Below are 20,763 nucleotides of genomic sequence, written 5' to 3'. Positions count from 1 at the left end.
TCTATAACTGTACATTTAAGATCCATAACGCATGATTTTTTGATATGCAGTGGGCTACCAGGGGTGTTTCCCTGCGTTGATGTGTGATATTATATTTGTGATCACTTAACCGCTGTTTTAAAGCCCGTGTGGTTTTCCCCACATATATTTTTGGACACGTCCATTTCAAGGCAAAGACTACATGAGTACTATTGCGGTCTCTATTATATCTAAGCTTATATTTTTTGTCATCCCTAGGGTTAATGAACACATTTGTAGTATCCATATTCGGACAGTACATACAGTCTCCACAGTCTCTATGTCCCATACTCTGGGTGGTTGTGATCTTATTTCCTACCTGAGGTTGCATTATCTCCCTCAGGTTTTGTCCTCTACAAAACACTATGCGTAATTGATGGTCTTGGAATGCTGGGTGCGCTTGTAGAATTCTCCAGTGGCGCTTCAATATTCTTACCACCGGCCGAATGTTAAATGGTAGGCATAGACTACATGAGTACTATTGCAGTCTGTATTATATCTAAGCTTATATTTTTTGTCATCCCTAGGGTTAATGAACACATTTGTAGTATCCATATTCAGACAGTATATACAGTCTCCACAGTCTCTATGTCCCATACTCTGGGTGGTTGTGATCTTATTTCCTACCTGAGGTTGCATTATCTCCCTCAGGTTTTGTTCTCTAGAAAACACTATGCGTAATTGACGGTCTTGGAATGCTGGGTGCACTTGTAGAATTCTCCAGTGGCGCTTCAATATTCTTACCACTGGATTGCTCTGATTAATTAATTAATTTTATTTTATATCATTTATACCCCACAATTTCCCACCACTGTCAGGCTCAATGTGGCTTATAACATTTAGTTAAACAGGAAAGTACAATTAAAGGAAAGTGATATGTGGGGTGGAAAGGTTCAGGGTTAAGAGAAAGTAGTTAAGTCCACAAGATCTTTAGAGGCTTGGAGTCCAGGAATCAATATAATATAGCCTGTGATGTTTATTCATGTCATCAGTCTGCACTGGTTAGCCCTTTCCCAAGCATGCTTGGGTGGCACAAGGAACATATGCTATCCTAAGGGTGAAGAGGCACTTACTTCAAGAGGAACCCGTGGAGGGAATACTCAAATGGGGCACCCAAGTTTTCATGAGGGCGTCCTTGCAGGATGGCCCTGCGAAGGGGCAGGGAAACCTGTATTATCGAAACAAGATGGGCATTCATCTTTTGTTTCGATAATACGGTCGGGGATGCCCAAATCTCAACATTTAGGTCGACCTTAGAGATGGTCGACCTAAATGTTGAGATGGTCATCCCCGGTTTTCGGCCATAATGGAAACCAGGGACGCCCATCTCAAAAACGACCAAATCCAAGCCCTTTGGTCATGGGAGGAGCCAGCATTTGTAGTGCACTGGTCCCCCTCACATGCCAGGACACCAACCGGGCACCCTAGGGGGCACTGCAGTGGACTTCACAAATTGCTCCCAGGTGCATAGCTCCCTTAACTTGGGTGCTGAGCCCCCAAAACCCACTCCCCACAACTGTACACCACTACCACAGCCCTAAGGGTTGAAGGGGGGCACCTACATGTGGGTACAGTGGGTTTTGGAGGGCTCACATTTACCACCACCAGTGTAACAGGTAGGGGGTGGGCCTGGATCTGCCTGGCTGAAGTGCACTGCACCCACTAAAACTGCTCCAGTGACCTGCATACTGCTGTCATGGAGCTGGATATGACATTTGAGGCTGGCAAAAAAAAAAATTTTTAAGTTTTTTTTTAGGGTGGGAGGGGGTTGGTGACCACTGGGGAAGTAAGGGGAGGTCATCCCCGATTCCCTCCGGTGGTCATCTGGTCAGTTCGGGCAGCTTTTTGAGGCTTGGTCACAAGAAAAAATGGACCAAGTAAAGTCGGCCAAGTGCTCATCAGGGATGCCCTTCTTTTTTCCATTATCAGCCCAGGATGCCCATCTCTTAATCACGCCCCAGTTCCGCCTTCGCTACGGTGCTGACACGCCCCCGTGAACTTTGGTCGTCCCCGCGACAGAAAGCAGTTGAGGACGCCCAAAATCAGCTTTTGATTATGCCGATTTGGGTGACCCTGAGAGAAGGATGCACATCTCCCGATCTGTGTTGGAAGATGGGCGCCCTTCTCTTTCGAAAATAAGCCTGATAGTGTTGCTTGTTGACTGACAGGTGCCAACACACTGCCAGAAATCATCTTTCCTCCCTGAACTTCAGTTCACCATCTCCATGGCATACCCAGAAAATTATCCCCAACAGATGGGAATCTAAATCCAGATCCCTTGTGCCAAAATACAAAGCACTATTGCCTGAGCTACATGGCTAGCTTTCAAATCACTGTTTTAAATTCAGAATTATAGTAGTTCATAGGATGTTCTCTGTTATTAACTAACTTATATTAAAGATTGTTGAAAATAATTACACTAAGGCCACAAGCCCCACACATTATACTTACATTTATTGACGGAGAGATCTTGTGAACAACACCTCTTGGAGGATGAAGGTTTCTCTGCCATGCTGGGCACTGCAGAACTATCATCTGTTGTAATAGTCAGTTTTGGAACAGGAGATTTACTTTTGGTTTTCCAATCCTCATGGGGTTTATCTGGTGAAGAAGTATGACCAGATGCAGTAGAAGCAATTTGAGAGTTCACTAAAATATATAAATAAAGCAAATATTTGAAAAAATTACACATTTTCAATATTTACAGTTGTACATTGTATAAGATTATTTACATGATTACAAACCTCTATACTCACCTGGGCTGGAAGATTGTCTTCCTTTTAACAATACCATTCACTTCCCTACTCTATAATCGTTCAAGTCATAGAAAGCTAAGTGGTAACAGAACTAAGGAATCAGCAAGTTCAGAAAAATTTGCATAACCACATCCCAAGAACTTTCAAATACACTGAGAGGAGGGGAAATAAATACAAAAAGGAAAAAGAATGCTTAATCAGATTTCTTTTAGTGGTCTGAAAACATATCATTCAACCTTTATTAATAAGTTGCCTGTGTCCATTGCTGCAAAAATAAGCATCAAGCCTTTGTTTTGACAATTAAATAATCAGATGGCATATTACAAGCATATACACAGAATAAAAATAGTTCCTAGAATTTAATTTAATTTGAAACCTTTCTATAATATATGTGCTCAATCAGGACATAGACAGATCTGGTTGTTGGAGTGCAGCTTTGACAGCAACTCTAACAGTTGGAGAATAAGACCAGTGCTGGGCAGACTTCTACAGCCTGTGCTCTGAAAATGACAAGGACAGATCAAGATCAAATGCACATATATTATATCATAGCAAAACATAAATTATGAGTTTATCTTGTTGGACAGACTGGATGGATCATTCAGGTCTTTATCTGCCGTCATCTATGTTACTTTGGGGTACATAAGTACATAAGTAATGCCACACTGGGAAAAGACCAAGGGTCCATCGAGCCCAGCATCCTGTCCACGACAGCGGCCAATCCAGGCCAAGGGCACCTGGCAAATTGTTTTGAAGGGCCAGGAGACGTGAAGCTGCTAGTTGGAAGCCCATTGTAACGCATCCACATTAAGTTGAAATAAAGAATGCAAACAGTATACCAGTGTTATGCCTTATCTTTGGAAAAAGAGACATTGCTGAGTTTCTCTCTCAGAGAGCTAACCTAGAGGACCCAGCATATGACATCTGATAATATGGTGCCTAGGCAGGAAAAGAACATACATGTAGTTATGTATATTCTGCCAGATTCTATATACAATGCTTAGAAATGTGTGCCAAAATCCAGGCATATTTTATAACAATGTGCGTAACTTAATTGGCTTAAGAAGCTAATCAGCATTGATAACAGCACTTAACAAGAAATATTGAACACTAATTGGCAATAATTAGAATTTATGCACACAACTCAGTAAGCATATTTTGTAATAAAGTGCGCCAAAATTCTAATGCATGCAGTTCAAAAGGGGCATGGCTATGGGTGGGGAAATGAGCATTCCACAATTCATGCGCTTAGTTATAGAATATTGCCCAGAGCGCGTAAATTTACGTGCAGGGATTTAAACCATATTTTTGTTGGAGTAAATGGAGGTGCACAGTTTTAGGCACTGGGATATCAACTAAGCGTATTCTATATACCGTGCCTAAATCTTAGCGCTGCTTACAGAATACGCTTAGGCCGAAATGTTTTCACACTGATTTTTTTAGGTGCAATTGTTTAGCCCATTGTGCCTATTTTACAAAGGCAACAAATGCCCCTGAGGAGATAGTTTTACAAAAGATTTTTTCACAATATAAAGGCCTTTTATGTTTTTATGTTTATGTTTATTAGTTAGGCTTGTTATATCGCCAAATTCTGAAACAGGTCAAGGAAATTTACATAATCAAAATCAACATTAAAAGATAGAAAAGAATGCCAATAAAAACAAGACAGATGTCACACACTCAAAGTTACAAGCATTAAAATCAAAAGACTAAATGAACGGATTGAACTGCTCCAGCCACTCAGGCACATAGGACCCCCTTGGTATTCTTTATTGAGTCATATTAAAAGCCAATTCAAAATAATGTACCTTTAGCAACATTTTAAACTGGGGGAAAGAAGTTTTCAGAAGGCAGAATAGGAGGAAAGACATTTCATAATTTTGGTGTTAGAAAGGAGAAAGCAGAGTTGTGAGTGGATTCACAGTAAGCAAATTTTGGGGAAGGAAGAACAAGATAACAAGTATCCAGCGAACGAAGAGGCCGGTGGGGAAGAAAGAACAAGATAATGAGTATCCAGTGAATGAAGAGGCCGGTGAGGGGTGTAGGGAATAATAGATGAAAAAAGACAGGATGGAGTGCCCCAGTGATAAGCTTTAAAAGCTAGGCAAAGAATTTTAAAGTGGGATTGATGAGACACTGGTAGCCAATGTAATGTATGGCGAAGTGAGGGTCATATGATCTGTCTTATGAGCCCAGCTAAGAAATCAAGCAGCTGTGTTCTGGAGTGTCTGTAGTCTCCATAATGTGCACAAAAGTCTTTTATAGAGTTACCTACCACAGGGGTTACACACATAAAAGTATGCAAGTCCTTTTTTGATTATTTTTATCAAATTTTATTATTCTTAATTACCTGTAAATTTTCAACAAATATATATTGTTAGATATACAATCAATATATTTTATATTTTATCTAATTGTATTTATTTGATATCATTTCACACCAGTTTATATCTTTAAGTTTAACTTTATTTATGTTTAATGTTCTGTAGACCCCTAGGCAGGCACTTAGTGTCAAAACATGTCATACAGTCATGCAGGATAACATTCTTGTGGAGTGCAAATTGTACTCTGGAATCTTTCAGGCCAATATTTACACAGTGTGGTTGGCATCTGTTTAAAGACTGGCGGTAGCATTTACATTTTATTTATTTATTTTATTTGTTACATTTGTATCCCATATTTTCCCACCTTTTTGCAGGCTCAATGTGGCTTACATAGTACCGTAAATGGCGTTAGCCGATTCCGGTATGAACAAATACAAGGTATGAACAGTTGCAAGGTGATATTGAGGTACATGTATGGTAAAGACCATTGGGGGGAACTTAGAGAAGAAGAGGAAGGATTAAGATATGTCCAGTTATGGTCTTTGGTTACGTTATGTCGCTGGTATCCATGTTTTTTTTTATGTTGGGTCGGTGGGGTATGCTTTTCTGAACAGATTTGTTTTTAGTGCTTTCCGGAAATTTAGGTGGTCGAGCGTAGCTTTTACTGCTTTTGGTAGTGCATTCCATAGTTGTGCACTTAAGTAGGAAAAGCTGGATGCATAAGTGGATTTGTATTTGAGTCCTTTGCTGTTGGAATATGCAGGAATATTCAGAATCAGTATCCGGATTGCTATCCAGATAAATGTGGGATGCTCATGTTCTGCCCTGGCATTATCTAGAAAGAGCAGAGATTATATATAAAGATTTCAGTGGCACTAGGGCATAACATAACATAACATAACATAACATAACATAACATAACATAACATAACATAACATAACATAACATAACATAACATAACATAATATAAGAATGTAAGAGTAGCCATACTGGGTCAGGCCAATGGTCCATCTAGCTCAGTATCCTGTTTTCCAAACAGTGGCCAAGCCAAGCACCTGCAGAAACTCAAATCGTGCCAACACTCCATACTACAAATCCCAGGGCAAGCAGTTGCTTCCCATGTCTGTCTCAATAGCAGACTATGGACCTTTCCTCCAGGAATATGTCCAAACCTTCTGTAAACCTAGATATGCTAACCGCTGTTAATACATCCTCCAGAAAAGAGTTCCAGATCTTAACTATCCATTGAGTGAAAAAATATTTCCTCCTATTTGTTTTAAAAGTATTTCCATGTAACTTCCTCGCGGGTCCCCTAGTCTTTGTACATTTGGAACGAGTAAAAAATCGATTTACTTCTACTCGTTCTACACCACTCAGGATTTTGTAGACCTCAATCATATCTCCCCTCATTTGTCTCTTTTCAAAGCTGAAGAGCCCTAACCATTGGATAACAGCTGCGATTATAACAGACATCATAGCAATATTTGAAAGCCGACTATAGACAGCGAATTAGTTGAATTAAAGAACATATTAAAACAAAGTCTTAATTTGCTGGAAAAACATCAGACCAGCAGCTCAAAAAACATTCCTCATGTACTAGAACCAACTGCACTAAAGGGCCAAGCTTAGCTTGATAAAATGAACACCCAAAAAAAGCAACTGAAATTTCTCTCTTTTCTTCTTTTTAAATCTGTAGAAACCAGACAGTACTGGCACAGAAATATTGATGGAACCATAGTTCATTGAAGATTCTTCAGTGCTTGGCTCACATGAAAAAACTGGCACCAAAACAAGTGTTAAAATGAGGGGTTTTGCGTTCTGTTTCCTCACACTTAAGAGCAATGACCCCCCCCCCCCCCCAAAAAAAAAACACTAATGGACTAAAGAACGGCTACGGGGAACCCACATTTTAAAAGATATGGCCAGACTCCGGAAAGAGTAGAGAAAACTTGCCTCATAAAAGGCAACAGAAATCAGAGTGTCTGAGATAGAAGGCAGAATAAAACCTATTGGTCTCTCTTTTTTTTTTTTAACCCCCATTCAAAATGAAGGCATGAAGGAAAAGGGAGTGAGGAACAAGTTCCTAATGCGTAACATGTCCGTTGCAGTAAAACAGCAGCACAATGTGACTCCTCAGACTCAATATACTGAAAGGAATGGAGGGGGTGAGGGGGTGGAAGAGGGACTCAGTACCACCAAGTGTCACTCCACCTCCACAACTGCATCAGCAAAAATAAAAGGAAGCCTTTCAAGCTTTTGATCAACTGAAGCAGGCATTTCTCTCTGTGCCAGTTTTACGCAGCCTGGACGTCCATCTACCATTCATTGTAGAGGTGGATGCCTCATCTCTAGGGGCTTTCCAAGAAATTTACTCCAACCGAACATAATTATACTATTGGAGATTGGGAGCTTCTAGCCTTAAAACTCGCCTTGTAAGAATGGTGATACCTCCTTGAAGGAGCCCAACACCCATTTACATTCATCACAGACCTTAAGAATCTGCTATATTTCCAAGATGCCAAGTGCCTAAATCCTAGGCAAGCCCACTGGTCCTTATTCTTCACCCATTTTAATTTCCACTTGACATTCCGGCCAGCGGAAAAGAACACTCGGGTGGATGCCTTATCTAGAGCCTTTGAACCTCAGGAGGATGCTGAGGAACCCCAGCTTATGCAAGCCTCCCCATTCCTCCTGGACTCACTCCAGTTCCTGCCAGGCTTCGCTATGCTGTTATGCAATGGGGGCATTTGTCATGGTTGGCTGGGCATCCTGGTTTCCGTAAGACCTTACATCTTATTCAACGCTATTATCGATGGCCACGGATGATTCAGGACATCCAATATTTTGTCACTACCTGCCCCACATGTGCTCGAAGCAAGATCTCTCAGGCCAAACCTTGGGGTCTGCTGCAGCCCTTGTCCATTCCTGATGCTCCTTGGCAGGAAATTGCCATGGATTTCATCACAGACTTGTCTGTTTCCGATGGTAACACTGTGATTTGGGTGGTGGTGTAGAGTCGTCCACGTGGAGGCATCTTCCATGGGAGTACATCGATGGCACAGTCAAATACCCTATCAGGTGGGAGTCGATCGGCTACCTTCTTATCGAAGACATCAACGAAGTTGATGTATTCAGGAGGCAGATGATAGGCCTGGATGGCGCAGGGGAGTGTGGCATGACTGTCCAGAGTAGGCACAGGCTGAACAGAATCCAAACAGTTACAAAAACAGTGGTGACCCCACTTGATAATGCACCGGTTCCCAAGTCACTGCTAGGTGAATGCAGATGAAGCCAAGTGAACCCCATACACCAGCACAATAGGATGAATGGCCTGAGGCAAGACCAGGAGCTGCATGGACTCGCAGTGTAAGGTTCCCAGTTGGAGGCGAAGAGGATCTGATATCTAAGAAACCACTCCAGAAAGAACCTCTCCCTGGATTGATGTGACCTGTAAAGCTGTGTCCAGGGACTGTGTAGGAATATTATACTGGTGCAGAAGTTCAGCACCGATAAAATTACCTGCTGCCCCAGAGTCAATGATTGAAGCATACACATGAGCAGAGATTCACCGTGGAGTGAAATGAAAATAGCTGTGTTAGCTATATGAGACTCTACCTCACATAGTTAATGGATCGAGCTATCCCATTTAATACTCTGCTATTTTGTATTTATTATAGAAATAAGCAGTGAATTTTCCCCAAGTCCATTTTAATAATGGTCTATGAACTTTTCCTTTAGGAAGTCATCCAAACCTTTTATAAACCCCGCTAAGCTAACCGCTTTTACTATATGCTCTGGCAATGAATTCCAAAGTTTAGTTACATGTTGAGTGAAGAAATATTTTCTCTGAATCGTTTAAAATGTACTACTTTCTAGCTTCACTGCGTGCCCCCTAGTCCTAGTATTTTTGGAAAGAGTAAACAAGCGATTTACGTCTACCTGTTCCACTCCACTCATTATTTTATAGACCTCTATCATATCTCCCCTCAGCTGTCTTTTTTCCAAGCTGAAAAGCCCTAGCCACTTTAGCCTTTCCTCATAGGGAAGTCGTCCCATCCCCTTTATCATTTTCATTGTCCTTCTCTGTACCTTTTCTAATTCCACTATCTTTTTTGAGATGCGGTAAACAGAATTGAACACCATATTCGAGGTGCAGTCGCACCATGGAGCGATTCAAGGGCATCATAATGTCCTCATTTTTGTTTTCCATTCTTTTCCTAATAATACCTAACATTCTATTAGCTTTTTTAGCCGAAACTGCACACTGAGCAGAGGGTTTCAACGTATCATCAATGATGACGCCTAGATCTCTTTCCTGGTTGCGGACTCCTAATGTGGAACCTTGCATTACATAGCTATAATTCGGGTTCCTCTTTCCCACATGCATCACTTTGCACTTGCTCACATTAAACATCATCTGCCATTTAGATACCCAGTCTTGTAAGGTTCTCATGTAATTTTTCACAATCCTCTTGTGATTTAACAACTTTGAATAACTTTGTGTCATCAGCAAATTTAATTACTTCACTAGTTACTCCCATCTCTAAATCATTTATAAATATGTTAAAAAGCAGCGGTCCCAGCACAGACCCTTAGTGAACCCCACTATCTACTCTTCTCCATTGAGAATACTGACCATTTAACCCTACTCACTGTTTTCTATCTTTTAACCAGTTTTTAATCCACAATAGGACACTACTTCCTATCCCGTGACTTTCCAATTTCCTCTGGAATCTTTCATGAGGGACTTTGTCAAACGCCTTTTGAAAATCCAGATACATAATATCGACCAGCTTACCTTTACCCACATGTTTGTTCACCTCTTTAAAGAAATGTAGTAGATTGGTGAGGCAAGATTTCCCATCACTAAATCTGCGTAGGCTTTGTCTCATTAAGCCATGTTTTTGAATATGTTCAGTAATTTTGTTCTTTATAATAGTCTCTACCATTTTGCCCAGCACTGACATCAGGCTCACCCGTCTATAATTTCCCAGATCACCTCTGGAACCTTTTTTTAAAAAAAATCAGCGATACGTTGGCCACCCTCCAATCTACCGGAACCATGCTTGATTTTAAAGATAAAATATATATTACTAACAATATTTCCACAAGTTCATTTTTCAATTCTGTCAGTACTCTGGGATGAATACCATCCGGTCCAGGAGATTTGCTACTCTTCAAATTGTCAAATTGCACCATTACATCCTCCAGGTTTATAGAGATTTCATTCAGTTTCTCTGAATTGTCAGCTTTGACTACCATTTCTGGAACTGGTATCTCTCCAAAGTCTTCCTTGGTGAAGACTGAAGCAAAGAATTCATTTAATCTCTTCGCTATGGCTTTGTCTTCCCTGATTGCCCCCTTTACCCCTTGGACATCTAGCGGTCCAACTGATTGTTTTGCTGGCTTTTCGCTTTTAATATACCTAAAAAAAATGTTTACTACTGTATGTGTTTTTGCCTCCAACGCAATCTTTTTTTCAAAGCCTCTCTTTGCCTTCCTTATCAGCACTTTGCATTTGACTTGCCATTCCTTATGCTGTTTCTTATCATTTTCAGTCGGTTCCTTCTTCCATTTTCTGAAGGATTTTCTTTTAGCTCTAATAGCTTCCTTCACCTCACTTTTTAACCATGCCGGCTGTCATTTGGTCTTCCTTCCTCCTTTTTTAATACGTGGAATATATTTGGCCTGGGCTTACAGGATGGTATTTTTGAACAGCATCCACACCTGATGTAAATTTTTGACCTTCGCAGCGGCTCTTCCAAGTTTTTTTTTTTACCATTCTTCTCATTTTATCATAGTCTCCTTTTTGAAAGTTAAATGCTAACGTATTGGATTTCCTTTGTGTACCTACTCCAAAGCCAATATCAAATCTGATCATATTATGACCACTGTTATCAAGCGGCCCCAGCACCATTACCTCTTGCACCAGATTATGCACTCCACTAAGGACTAGGTCTAGAATTTTTCCTCCTCTTGTTGGCTCCTGTACCAGCTGCTCCATAAAGCAGTCCTTGATTTTGTCAAGGAATTTTACCTCCCTAGCATGCCCTGATGTTACACACCCCATAGGCGCCGACGCTGTGGGTGCTTGAGCACCCCACAATATTTTGGAACCCGAGGCCAGGGGCTACCTCCCACATGTGCCGGCGCGGCATATCTCTCTCATGTGCTGACCCCGACCGCGATGCCAACACGACACATTGTTTTTGGTACTCAGTGGTGGCGCTCGGCGCTCAGCTCCTGTCACCCTCTGGCCCCCCTCTCTCTCCCCAGTGCTGACCGTGACGCTGTCGACGGATGGATGCTGATTCTCTCTCTCTCCCTCTGCTGTCTGCTCTAGCTAGTACATTGGCTGCCGTCGTCGATACTGGAACTTCTCTCTCCTGTGGCCCGCCCCCTTCAGAGGTAACTTCCTTCTTCCGCAAGGGCAGGTCACAGTGGAGGGAAGTGGAAGGAACTCACGTCTCACTCGGAGGAGTCAGCAGCGTGGTCACCCGCGGTAGTTTCATTCACCTAAGTAGTAAGAAGCACCTGCCTTGTGCTTGATGATGGCTATATTATTTATGTATACATATGTTATTTCTTTTCACTTTTCTTACACTCTGCTTTCTTTGAACTGTAAATATATACATACATATTAGTTATCAGTACTAAAATAACAAGTAAATGTGATTTTTCTACTTGGCCTATTCAGAGTTAAAAAAATTATAATCATGGATTGTTGCCTAAACAAAATTTCTCCATGTTTACTCAGATTGTGTGTTGAAAATGCATCATAGTCGGTGTATATTCTAGAAAAGTTTATTTTCATCAATTAAAAACAAAGGAAAGGTGAATGTAGTCTAAGACTATTTTTGGTGGTGGCAGGTGGAGGGAGAATATTGGGTTGCGTTCATTCAGCACCCTCAATCATTTTGAAAAGTTGGCTCCTATGACACAACTAGTCAATATCGGGGGTAATTTAAATCACCCATTTATATTGTGTTGCCCAGTTTGTTAGCCTCTCTAATTTCTGATAACATTTCTACATCTATCTGTTCATCCTGGCCAGGTGGATGGTAGTACACTCCTATCACTATCCTTTTCCCCTTTACACATGGAATTTCAATCCTCAGGTATTCCAAGATGTGTTTTGTTTCCTGCAGATTTTTCAATCTATTTGATTCAAGGCCCTCCTTAACATACAGTGCTACCCCTCCACCAATTCGATCCACCATATCACAATGATATAATTTCTACCCTAGTATGACAGTGTCCCATTGGCTATCCTCCTTCCACCAGGTCTCAGAGATGCCTATTATATGTAGTTTTTCATTTAGTGCAATATATTCTAACTCTCCCATCTTATTCCTTAGGTTTCTGGCATTCGCATATAGACATTTCAAACTATATTTATTGTTTCTATTTATATCTCAGCATGGTTCAGTCAAGGGAAGTCTTGCCTCACGAATTTGCTTCATTTCTTTGAAGGTATAAATAAACGTGTGGATAAAGGTGAGCCGGTTGATGTAGTGTATCTAGATTTACAGAAAGGTTTTGATAAAGTTCCTCATGAGAGACTCCTGAGAAAATTAAAAAGTCATGGGATAGGAGGCAATGTCCTTCTGTGGATTAGGAATTGGTTATTGGACATAAAATAGAGGGTAGGGTTAAATGGCGATTTTCCTCAATGGAGGAGGGTGAATAGTGGAGTGCCATAGGGATCTGTACTGGGACCAGTGCTATTTAACATATTTATAAATGATCTTGAAAATGGAATGACGAGTGAGGTGATTAAATCTGCAGATGACACAAAACTATTCAAAGTTGTCAAAAAACACGTGGATTGTGAAAAATTGCAGGAAGATCTTAGGAAACTGGAAGACTGGGCATCCAAATGGCAGTTGAAATTTAATGTGGACAAATGCAAAATGATGCACATTGGGAAGAATAATCCGAATCATAGTTACCTGATGCTAGAGTCCACCTTAGGATCTAGGAGTCACTGTAGACAATATACTGCCTACAGTGCAGCGGCAGCCAAAAAAAGCAAACAGGATGCTAGGAATTATTAGGAAAGGGATGCAAAATAAGATCAAGAAAATTATAATGCCTCTTTATTGCTCCATGGTGTGACCTCACCTTGAGTAGGTGTTTTTCTATTCCTGGAGGGATCACAGTTACCTAAATAAATAAATAAATAAGTAAGTAAGTTTAACTAGGATTTGAACCTGTCCCCTTGGTGCACAGTCCACTGCACTAGCCAATGGGTTACTCCTCTGTTCTGAAAGGATGTCTGCGTGGTCATTTTTATAAGAATGCTGTCAGACAGACGTCCCTGTGCCTTTTTTCACCCGTTTATAATTTAAACGTTTCAGTTTGTAAAATGGTTGTTCAGGATGAATGTCTGCTGTCTGCAGCATAAGGACTTGCTTCTCACGCATTTTCAAACAGGAAATCTGGACGTCTTTCCTGTTCAAAAATTGCTGTGAGATGGACAGGTTTTTTTTGGACGTTATAGCGGAACGTCACAATTCTGAATTGGATGTTTTTTCGAAAATGCTCCTCCACACTATGGATTCAAAAAAAGAAAGGACACTAGGGGCTATTTTATAAATGGCACTCAAAGTTGGGTGATGCATCATTAAACAACACTGGAGGATCATACAAATACATCCGGTCTTCCAAAATCATCATTTAAGAATAGCATATACTGAGGGAAAAATATAAGATAACTTTTACAAAATCAGTTTCCATCAGCACAGCAAATAGAATCGAAAGGGCATAGAAAATGTGTCTTGTATATTTTGTCCTCTAGTGTTAACAACAGATGTATTTACAAATCCTTTGGATAACAGACAATACAGATTAAAACAAAAGACAGACTGTAATAGCATATATGTAATATATGTTTTGATTTGCAACTGTAATAAAATATATGTGGGAAAAATCTACTACAACGTTAAAGCAAAGTCTTAGTGAACATAAACATAACATCACTCATGGCAAATTAGAAGCTCCAATAGTAGCACACAGCATAGTTCAACAGTATAAATTTGAAGACTATCATTGTGTGGTGACTGACCAGATTTCTAAGTCCGTCAGAGGAGGAGACAGAGATCGCAAACTAATACAATTAGAACAACGATGAATATATAGTTTACAATCAGTTATACACATTAAGGTATTAAATCATGAGTGGTCCCTTTAAATATTAACACAACACATTAAAGTCCCTGATTGGTGCTTGTAGAATAGCATCCTTTTAAAGTTGAGCACCATTTTTGATATCTTAACACACATCAAAAAAGCGCTGTGACAAGAGGTAGGCACCATGCTTGAAAAATATTACCATTAAAAGGAATTTCATGAGAATGTTTAATATATTCCTCCATGCTTACAAAGCACTATTCTTTTCAGGGAAAGGATATTGAAAGCACAAGGGTTTGTTGCCTGTAGAAGCATTGCGAGAAACAGAGGCGCTCTGTTGAAGCGAATCACACTATATCTCGCCTAAGAAGATAAGCTTTAATGCAGATAAGTGGTTTATCACTATTAAGTACTACACTGAAAGAAGTAAAAAAGAAAAAAAGAAGAGGTATAAATATGCGAATTTCAAAGCAATTTTAGATCTCAAGGTTTTTTAGACTGATGAAGAAGCTCACTCTGCACTCACATTAAAATCAAAAAGGTAGTGATAGCCGAGCATCTGAAGTCTTTTCCTCCTCGCAATCGCTGAAAATGGCAGATTAAATTAAAACAAACAGGGGCAAATACACACTTGCTTGTTAAGATATTAGGATTTGAGCAGAATAGCATGTAGCAAGATGCGAGCCTAAATTCCAGTTATTGCCAATTAGCACCAATAATTAACACCCAATTATCAGCACTAATTGTCTCATTAATCAATTAAATTGCATACACAATTTGGGCACACACCTAAATTTGCACACACGCAATATTGAGTGCTATATATACAATTAGGAGGTAAGTGGACAGTCACAGCAAAATAGGCACTTTTTTGAAAATTTTATATGTGTATTTTACCAAATTACTCTCCATGTATCAGTAGAGTCTACGCCCAGGGCAATTTTATAAGTGCCTGTTTCTGAATGCAAAACATTGCTTTATGTGCACAAAAGGCTGATAAAGTTATCCCTTTGATGCACATCTGGCCATATAGCATTGTTCAACTAAACTTACACAGATGAATCCTTGTATGATACATTCCTTCTATAGCTCAGTGAACACAAACTCACCTTTTTGCGTAAGCATGAGGCGACTGATCTGCTCTTCAAGATCTGTAGTATGTAATGTTGAAGGTTTCCTGTAAGCAAAATAATGGAGTATCATTCCTCTATTGCCATGCTAATTAAGCACATTTAAAATGACCTTGAAGAAAAAAAGTACAAATTACTATAAAACTCACAAATCTCAAAAGAAAATATTACTTCACTTATAAAGCTTTAGCCGCTAGGAAACAATGTTGTGTAGCAGCTGCCAAACTTTCATGCAAGTTCAGTAAAGTTTAGAAACAGAAAAACACAGAGAACTAGTGGCAGATAAAGACCATATGAGCTAGTCAGTCTGCCCATACACACCGACTACTAAGCTCTACAATCCCTTCCTCTCCCTCAGTGATCCTCTATGCTTGCATCTTGTTTTCTTGAATTTAGATACCGACCTTGTATCTACCACCTCTACTAGGAAGCTGTTCCACACAACCACAAAGAAATATTTGGTATTGTTGACTGGCCTCTTAATGACCTTGAAAAACTGTGCAAATAAGAAAAGTCCATGTCCAAAACGTCATTTATAAGATTAGTATATGCCAAGACTGTACATTCCTAGAGTTGAAGGAGGAATGGTTCTTATAGAAATAGATTGTACCTATCAAACTACTATCGTAGGCCTCCAGGCTTATTTAACAGCATCATCAAATCCAAATGCACAAAGGTATTGAAATATGAAGGAAAATTCCAGAATCCATTTCCATTATTAAACTTGACAAGCATTCTGAAGAGTAGCAGGATTGGGCAAGAATCCACCAGCACCAAAAGGGAAGGCATCAACAGAATTTGCAAACAAAGAGAAAAATTTCAAGGAATTAGGTCAGCAGGGAAGGTACAACAAGTGGCAAATACAAAATGTTACTCCAGGAGTCATTTATTGATCAAAATCAGACAATGAATCGTTAAGGAGAGGTGAATTGAAACCTAAGGATGAGTGATTGATAGCTGCAGCCCAGAATAGTGGATTACAGCTGAGATGGTTTACTGCAAGCACAGAAAAACAAACAAACCTGGTGCAACAAATGTAGATTCTGTAAGAGGGAGCTGGAAACAGTCATTCATCTTGTAGCTGGCTCTAAAGTTCTGATGGCAGAAAATCTCTATACGGAAAGGCACAATAAGATGGCGCAACTCATCCATTGGAAACTCTGTAAATATCACAACACTGCTGTACCAGAGAAGCCCCAAGATCATTATCAAGAGAATCACAGAGAATGAAGAGGTTGTGTTCACCTGGGACATCCACATTCCAACAGATAAGAAGTTGAGTGCCAGGAAATCAAACATAGTGGTAAAAGAGAAAAACACCAGATGGCTTTGATTTTAGGTGTCAGTGCCAAGTGATTACTCGGTGAATTGCCTAGAGAGATAAAAGAGCCTCAAGTATCATAAAATGCAGTCTGAGATGAAGAAAACATGATAGCAAGATACAAAAATATTTCCTATCATTTTGGGTGCCACAGGCCTCATTAAAAAGAATTTCCAAGCACATCTGGATAAATTGCCTATACGTATAACAGCTTATGAACTCCAGAAAAAAGCTCTCCTTAGCACAATGCAAGTACTTTTGTAAGCATTAGCAGTAAATCTGAGAGTGAGATCATATTCCATATACAGTGGGGGAAATAAGTATTTGATCCCTTGCTGATTTTGTAAGTTTGCCCACTGACAAAGACATGAGCAGCCCATAATTGAAGGGTAGGTTATTGGTAACAGTGAGAGATAGCACATCACAAATTAAATCCGGAAAATCACATTGTGGAAAGTATATGAATTTATTTGCATTCTGCAGAGGGAAATAAGTATTTAATCCCTCTGGCAAACAAGACCTAATACTTGGTGGCAAAACCCTTGTTGGCAAGCACAGCGGTCAGACGTCTTCTGTAGTTGATGATGAGGTTTGCACACATGTCAGGAGGAATTTTGGTCCACTCCTCTTTGCAGATCATCTCTAAATCATTAAGAGTTCTGGGCTGTCGCTTGGCAACTCCCAGCTTCAGCTCCCTCCATAAGTTTTCAATGGGATTAAGGTCTGGTGACTGGCTAGGCCACTCCATGACCCTAATGTGCTTCTTCCTGAGCCACTCCTTTGTTGCCTTGGCTGTATGTTTTGGGTCATTGTCGTGCTGGAAGACCCAGCCACGACCCATTTTTAAGGCCCTGGCGGAGGGAAGGAGGTTGTCACTCAGAATTGTACGGTACATGGCCCCATCCATTCTCCCATTGATGCGGTGAAGTAGTCCTGTGCCCTTAGCAGAGAAACACCCCCAAAACATAACATTTCCACCTCCATGCTTGACAGTGGGGACGGTGTTCTTTGGGTCATAGGCAGCATTTCTCTTCCTCCAAACACGGCGAGTTGAGTTCATGCCAAAGAGCTCAATTTTTGTCTCATCTGACCACAGCACCTTCTCCCAATCACTCTCGGCATCATCCAGGTGTTCACTGGCAAACTTCAGACGGGCCGTCACATGTGCCTTCCGGAGCAGGGGGACCTTGCGGGCACTGCAGGATTGCAATCCGTTATGTCGTAATGTGTTACCAATGGTTTTCGTGGTGACAGTGGTCCCAGCTGCCTTGAGATCATTGACAAGTTCCCCCCTTGTAGTTGTAGGCTGATTTCTAACCTTCCTCATGATCAAGGATACCCCACGAGGTGAGATTTTGCGTGGAGCCCCAGATCTTTGTCGATTGACAGTCATTTTGTACTTCTTCCATTTTCTTACTATGGCACCAACAGTTGTCTCCTTCTCGCCCAGCGTCTTACTGATGGTTTTGTAGCCCATTCCAGCCTTGTGCAGGTGTATGATCTTGTCCCTGACATCCTTAGACAGCTCCTTGCTCTTGGCCATTTTGTAGAGGTTAGAGTCTGACTGATTCACTGAGTCTGTGGACAGGTGTCTTTCATACAGGAGACCATTGCCGACAGCTGTCTGTCATGCAGGTAACGAGTTGATTTGGAGCATCTACCTGGTCTGTAGGGGCCAGATCTCTTACTGGTTGGTGGGGGATCAAATACTTATTTCCCTCTGCAGAATGCAAATAAATTCATATACTTTCCACAATGTGATTTTCCGGATTTAATTTGTGATGTGCTATCTCTCACTGTTACCAATAACCTACCCTTCAATTATGGGCTGCTCATGTCTTTGTCAGTGGGCAAACTTACAAAATCAGCAAGGGATCAAATACTTATTTCCCCCACTGTACCCTGGCATAGCAGTGAGGTTCACTACTGTCATGGTATGCACAAAAATAACTTTGGAGAAATTACCCCTGAGAGAAACATTTCTTTTGATTATTCCTAATCAGATTGCCCAACAGGAAGCTATTAAACAGACACCGAAGAAGAAAGTGAGGCAGAGTGGAGGAGTGGCCAAATGGTTAGTGCAGCAGGTTGCAGACCTGGGGAGCTGGGTTTGATTCTTGCTGCTGTCTGATGGTCAGCAGTGGGTTGAGATCCTAAGGAACCAGGTTCAATTCCCTCTGCAGCTACTACTACTATTTAGCATTTCTATAGCGCTACAAAGCGTACACAGCGCTGCACAATCATAGAAGAAAGACAGTCCCTGCTCAAAGCTCTGTGTGACCCTAGGCAAGTCTCTTAACCCTCCATTACCTCAGGTACAATAGTAGTGCAATTCACTACTTAGATTGTGAGCCCACTAGGGACAGACCCAGTACCTGTAAAATGAAGCTGTAAACCGCTTAGGTCTAAGTGGTATATAAATACTTAAATGAATGAATCTGAAGAGAATCATCAGAATCTATATTTCTGAATGTGAGAGCAAACAAATTCTTATGGATACAGCAGAATTCATCAACAACCATTCCATAAGTTTTTTTTGTGTGTGTGTGTGGGGGGGGGGGGGGTGCTAGAGGATGCCAATGGTGATGGCTGCCTAAGCGAGGAGCTCCGTTCTGGGAATTCATCAAACATCATTTTCCAGCAGCTCTTAGCCAAGCCTTCTCCTTTAATATGTCAGCATCAAAACCCAATAAGCAGGATTCAAATCCTATCCTTCCTGCTGGTTGGAAACACACAAAATGCAGAATAAACAGCGCCTCATAGATCCAATGTGACTCCATCAGAAGCCTTAATGGAGGAAATTAAAGCCCTGAAGGATCTTCAGGTGAAACATTTCGATACTACTTGTGCTCTAAAAGAAGATCTTGCCTCACTTTCTTCTTTCACATAAGACTGGAGCAAGCAAATGAGAACACTAACCTATAACTCAAAGTGCATGAAAAGTTAACATCAGACAAGATTGCTTCCCTGGAACAACAAATAAAGGACCTTGCAAACAGAAGTCGATGAAATAACATCTGCATAGTCGGCTTACCGGAAAACTCAGTTTGGACCTGATCAAATTCTTATGTAGTTGGATTACATCACCTTTCGATAGACTTACCTTTTAAGTTTGAAAGAGCACATAGATCCCTGAGAAAATTAAAACCCAATCAAACAAAGCTAAGGCCTATTATCGCCAAGCTTTTAAGATTCCTGCAGGCTCTCCAGATCCTAGCCACGGCACACTCGATTCCTTCCATCATCTATGACGGAAGAAAAATTCTTATAGTCCCAGATTTATTGAAATCAATTGCAACAAAAAGATCTAAATTACTTCAAATGAGGCCAAGACTAAAGGGCACTGGAATGCGACACGGCTTACAAGATGACTGCAGAATAAACATCACGAGATTCTTTATATCCCCAGAACCCTTCAACTTTTCGTGGATCAAAGAGCGTAAAGTGGTATGACTTCATGAACTATGGTGATATGGCATGTACACGTGCATGTGTCTGAGCTAACATTATCATGATGTTTTGTTTAAATAATTATCTAACGGTTGCATGTAATACTACAAATTGCTTCATGCTAATATTCATGCATAGGATGTACCTTCACTCCCTTGCTTCTATCTAGTTTACTCACTGCCAACTGCATGTATACTGAACTCGTTGTTCACCTTATTACATGTTTACTTAACCAAACTGTTTAATAAATACATTCATTCCATTAGGAGGATTCTTTGCTGGGGAACCATTGCTAGTTTGTACTCCTCTTCCCCCATCTGGAAATTTTTTTTATCCAGGTTGAGCATGTTATATGGCTCTTTTCACCATTGTTAGCTTTATTATATACTTCATGTTAATCTTTTCTGTTTTTTCATTACCATGGTATAGATTCACATATATTTTCAACTTGCTACCTCTGATGTTATCAATATATTTAAAAGTTGTCTGGTTTCAATCTCTAAATTATTACTCAATAATGAGCCCCAGAATACTTCAAGTAATTTTTCTCATGCACCCAGATGGCTGCCTCTCACACAACACATGTTAAATTAGTTTCATGGAATGTCCATGGGCTTATTCATCTAATTAA

General features: G+C 40.5%; 1 protein-coding gene across 1 annotated transcript in view; it reads right to left on the bottom strand.

Moving 5' to 3' along the window:
- The window catches only part of CCDC158 (coiled-coil domain containing 158), a 1,152,460-nt gene that overhangs the window by 27,350 nt on the left and 1,104,347 nt on the right, over positions 1 to 20,763 (bottom strand). The window contains exons 33-34 of the mRNA XM_030192135.1: positions 15,341 to 15,408; positions 2,470 to 2,667 (exon numbers count right to left, since the gene is read on the bottom strand). Coding sequence (XP_030047995.1) covers positions 2,470 to 2,667; positions 15,341 to 15,408 — 266 coding nt within the window. The remainder of the gene's footprint in view (positions 1 to 2,469; positions 2,668 to 15,340; positions 15,409 to 20,763) is intronic.

This window comes from Microcaecilia unicolor, chromosome 2, assembly GCF_901765095.1.
Source record: "Microcaecilia unicolor chromosome 2, aMicUni1.1, whole genome shotgun sequence".
NCBI classification, from domain to species: Eukaryota; Metazoa; Chordata; class Amphibia; order Gymnophiona; family Siphonopidae; genus Microcaecilia; species Microcaecilia unicolor.
This window is presented reverse-complemented; position numbering and strand designations above follow the sequence as displayed.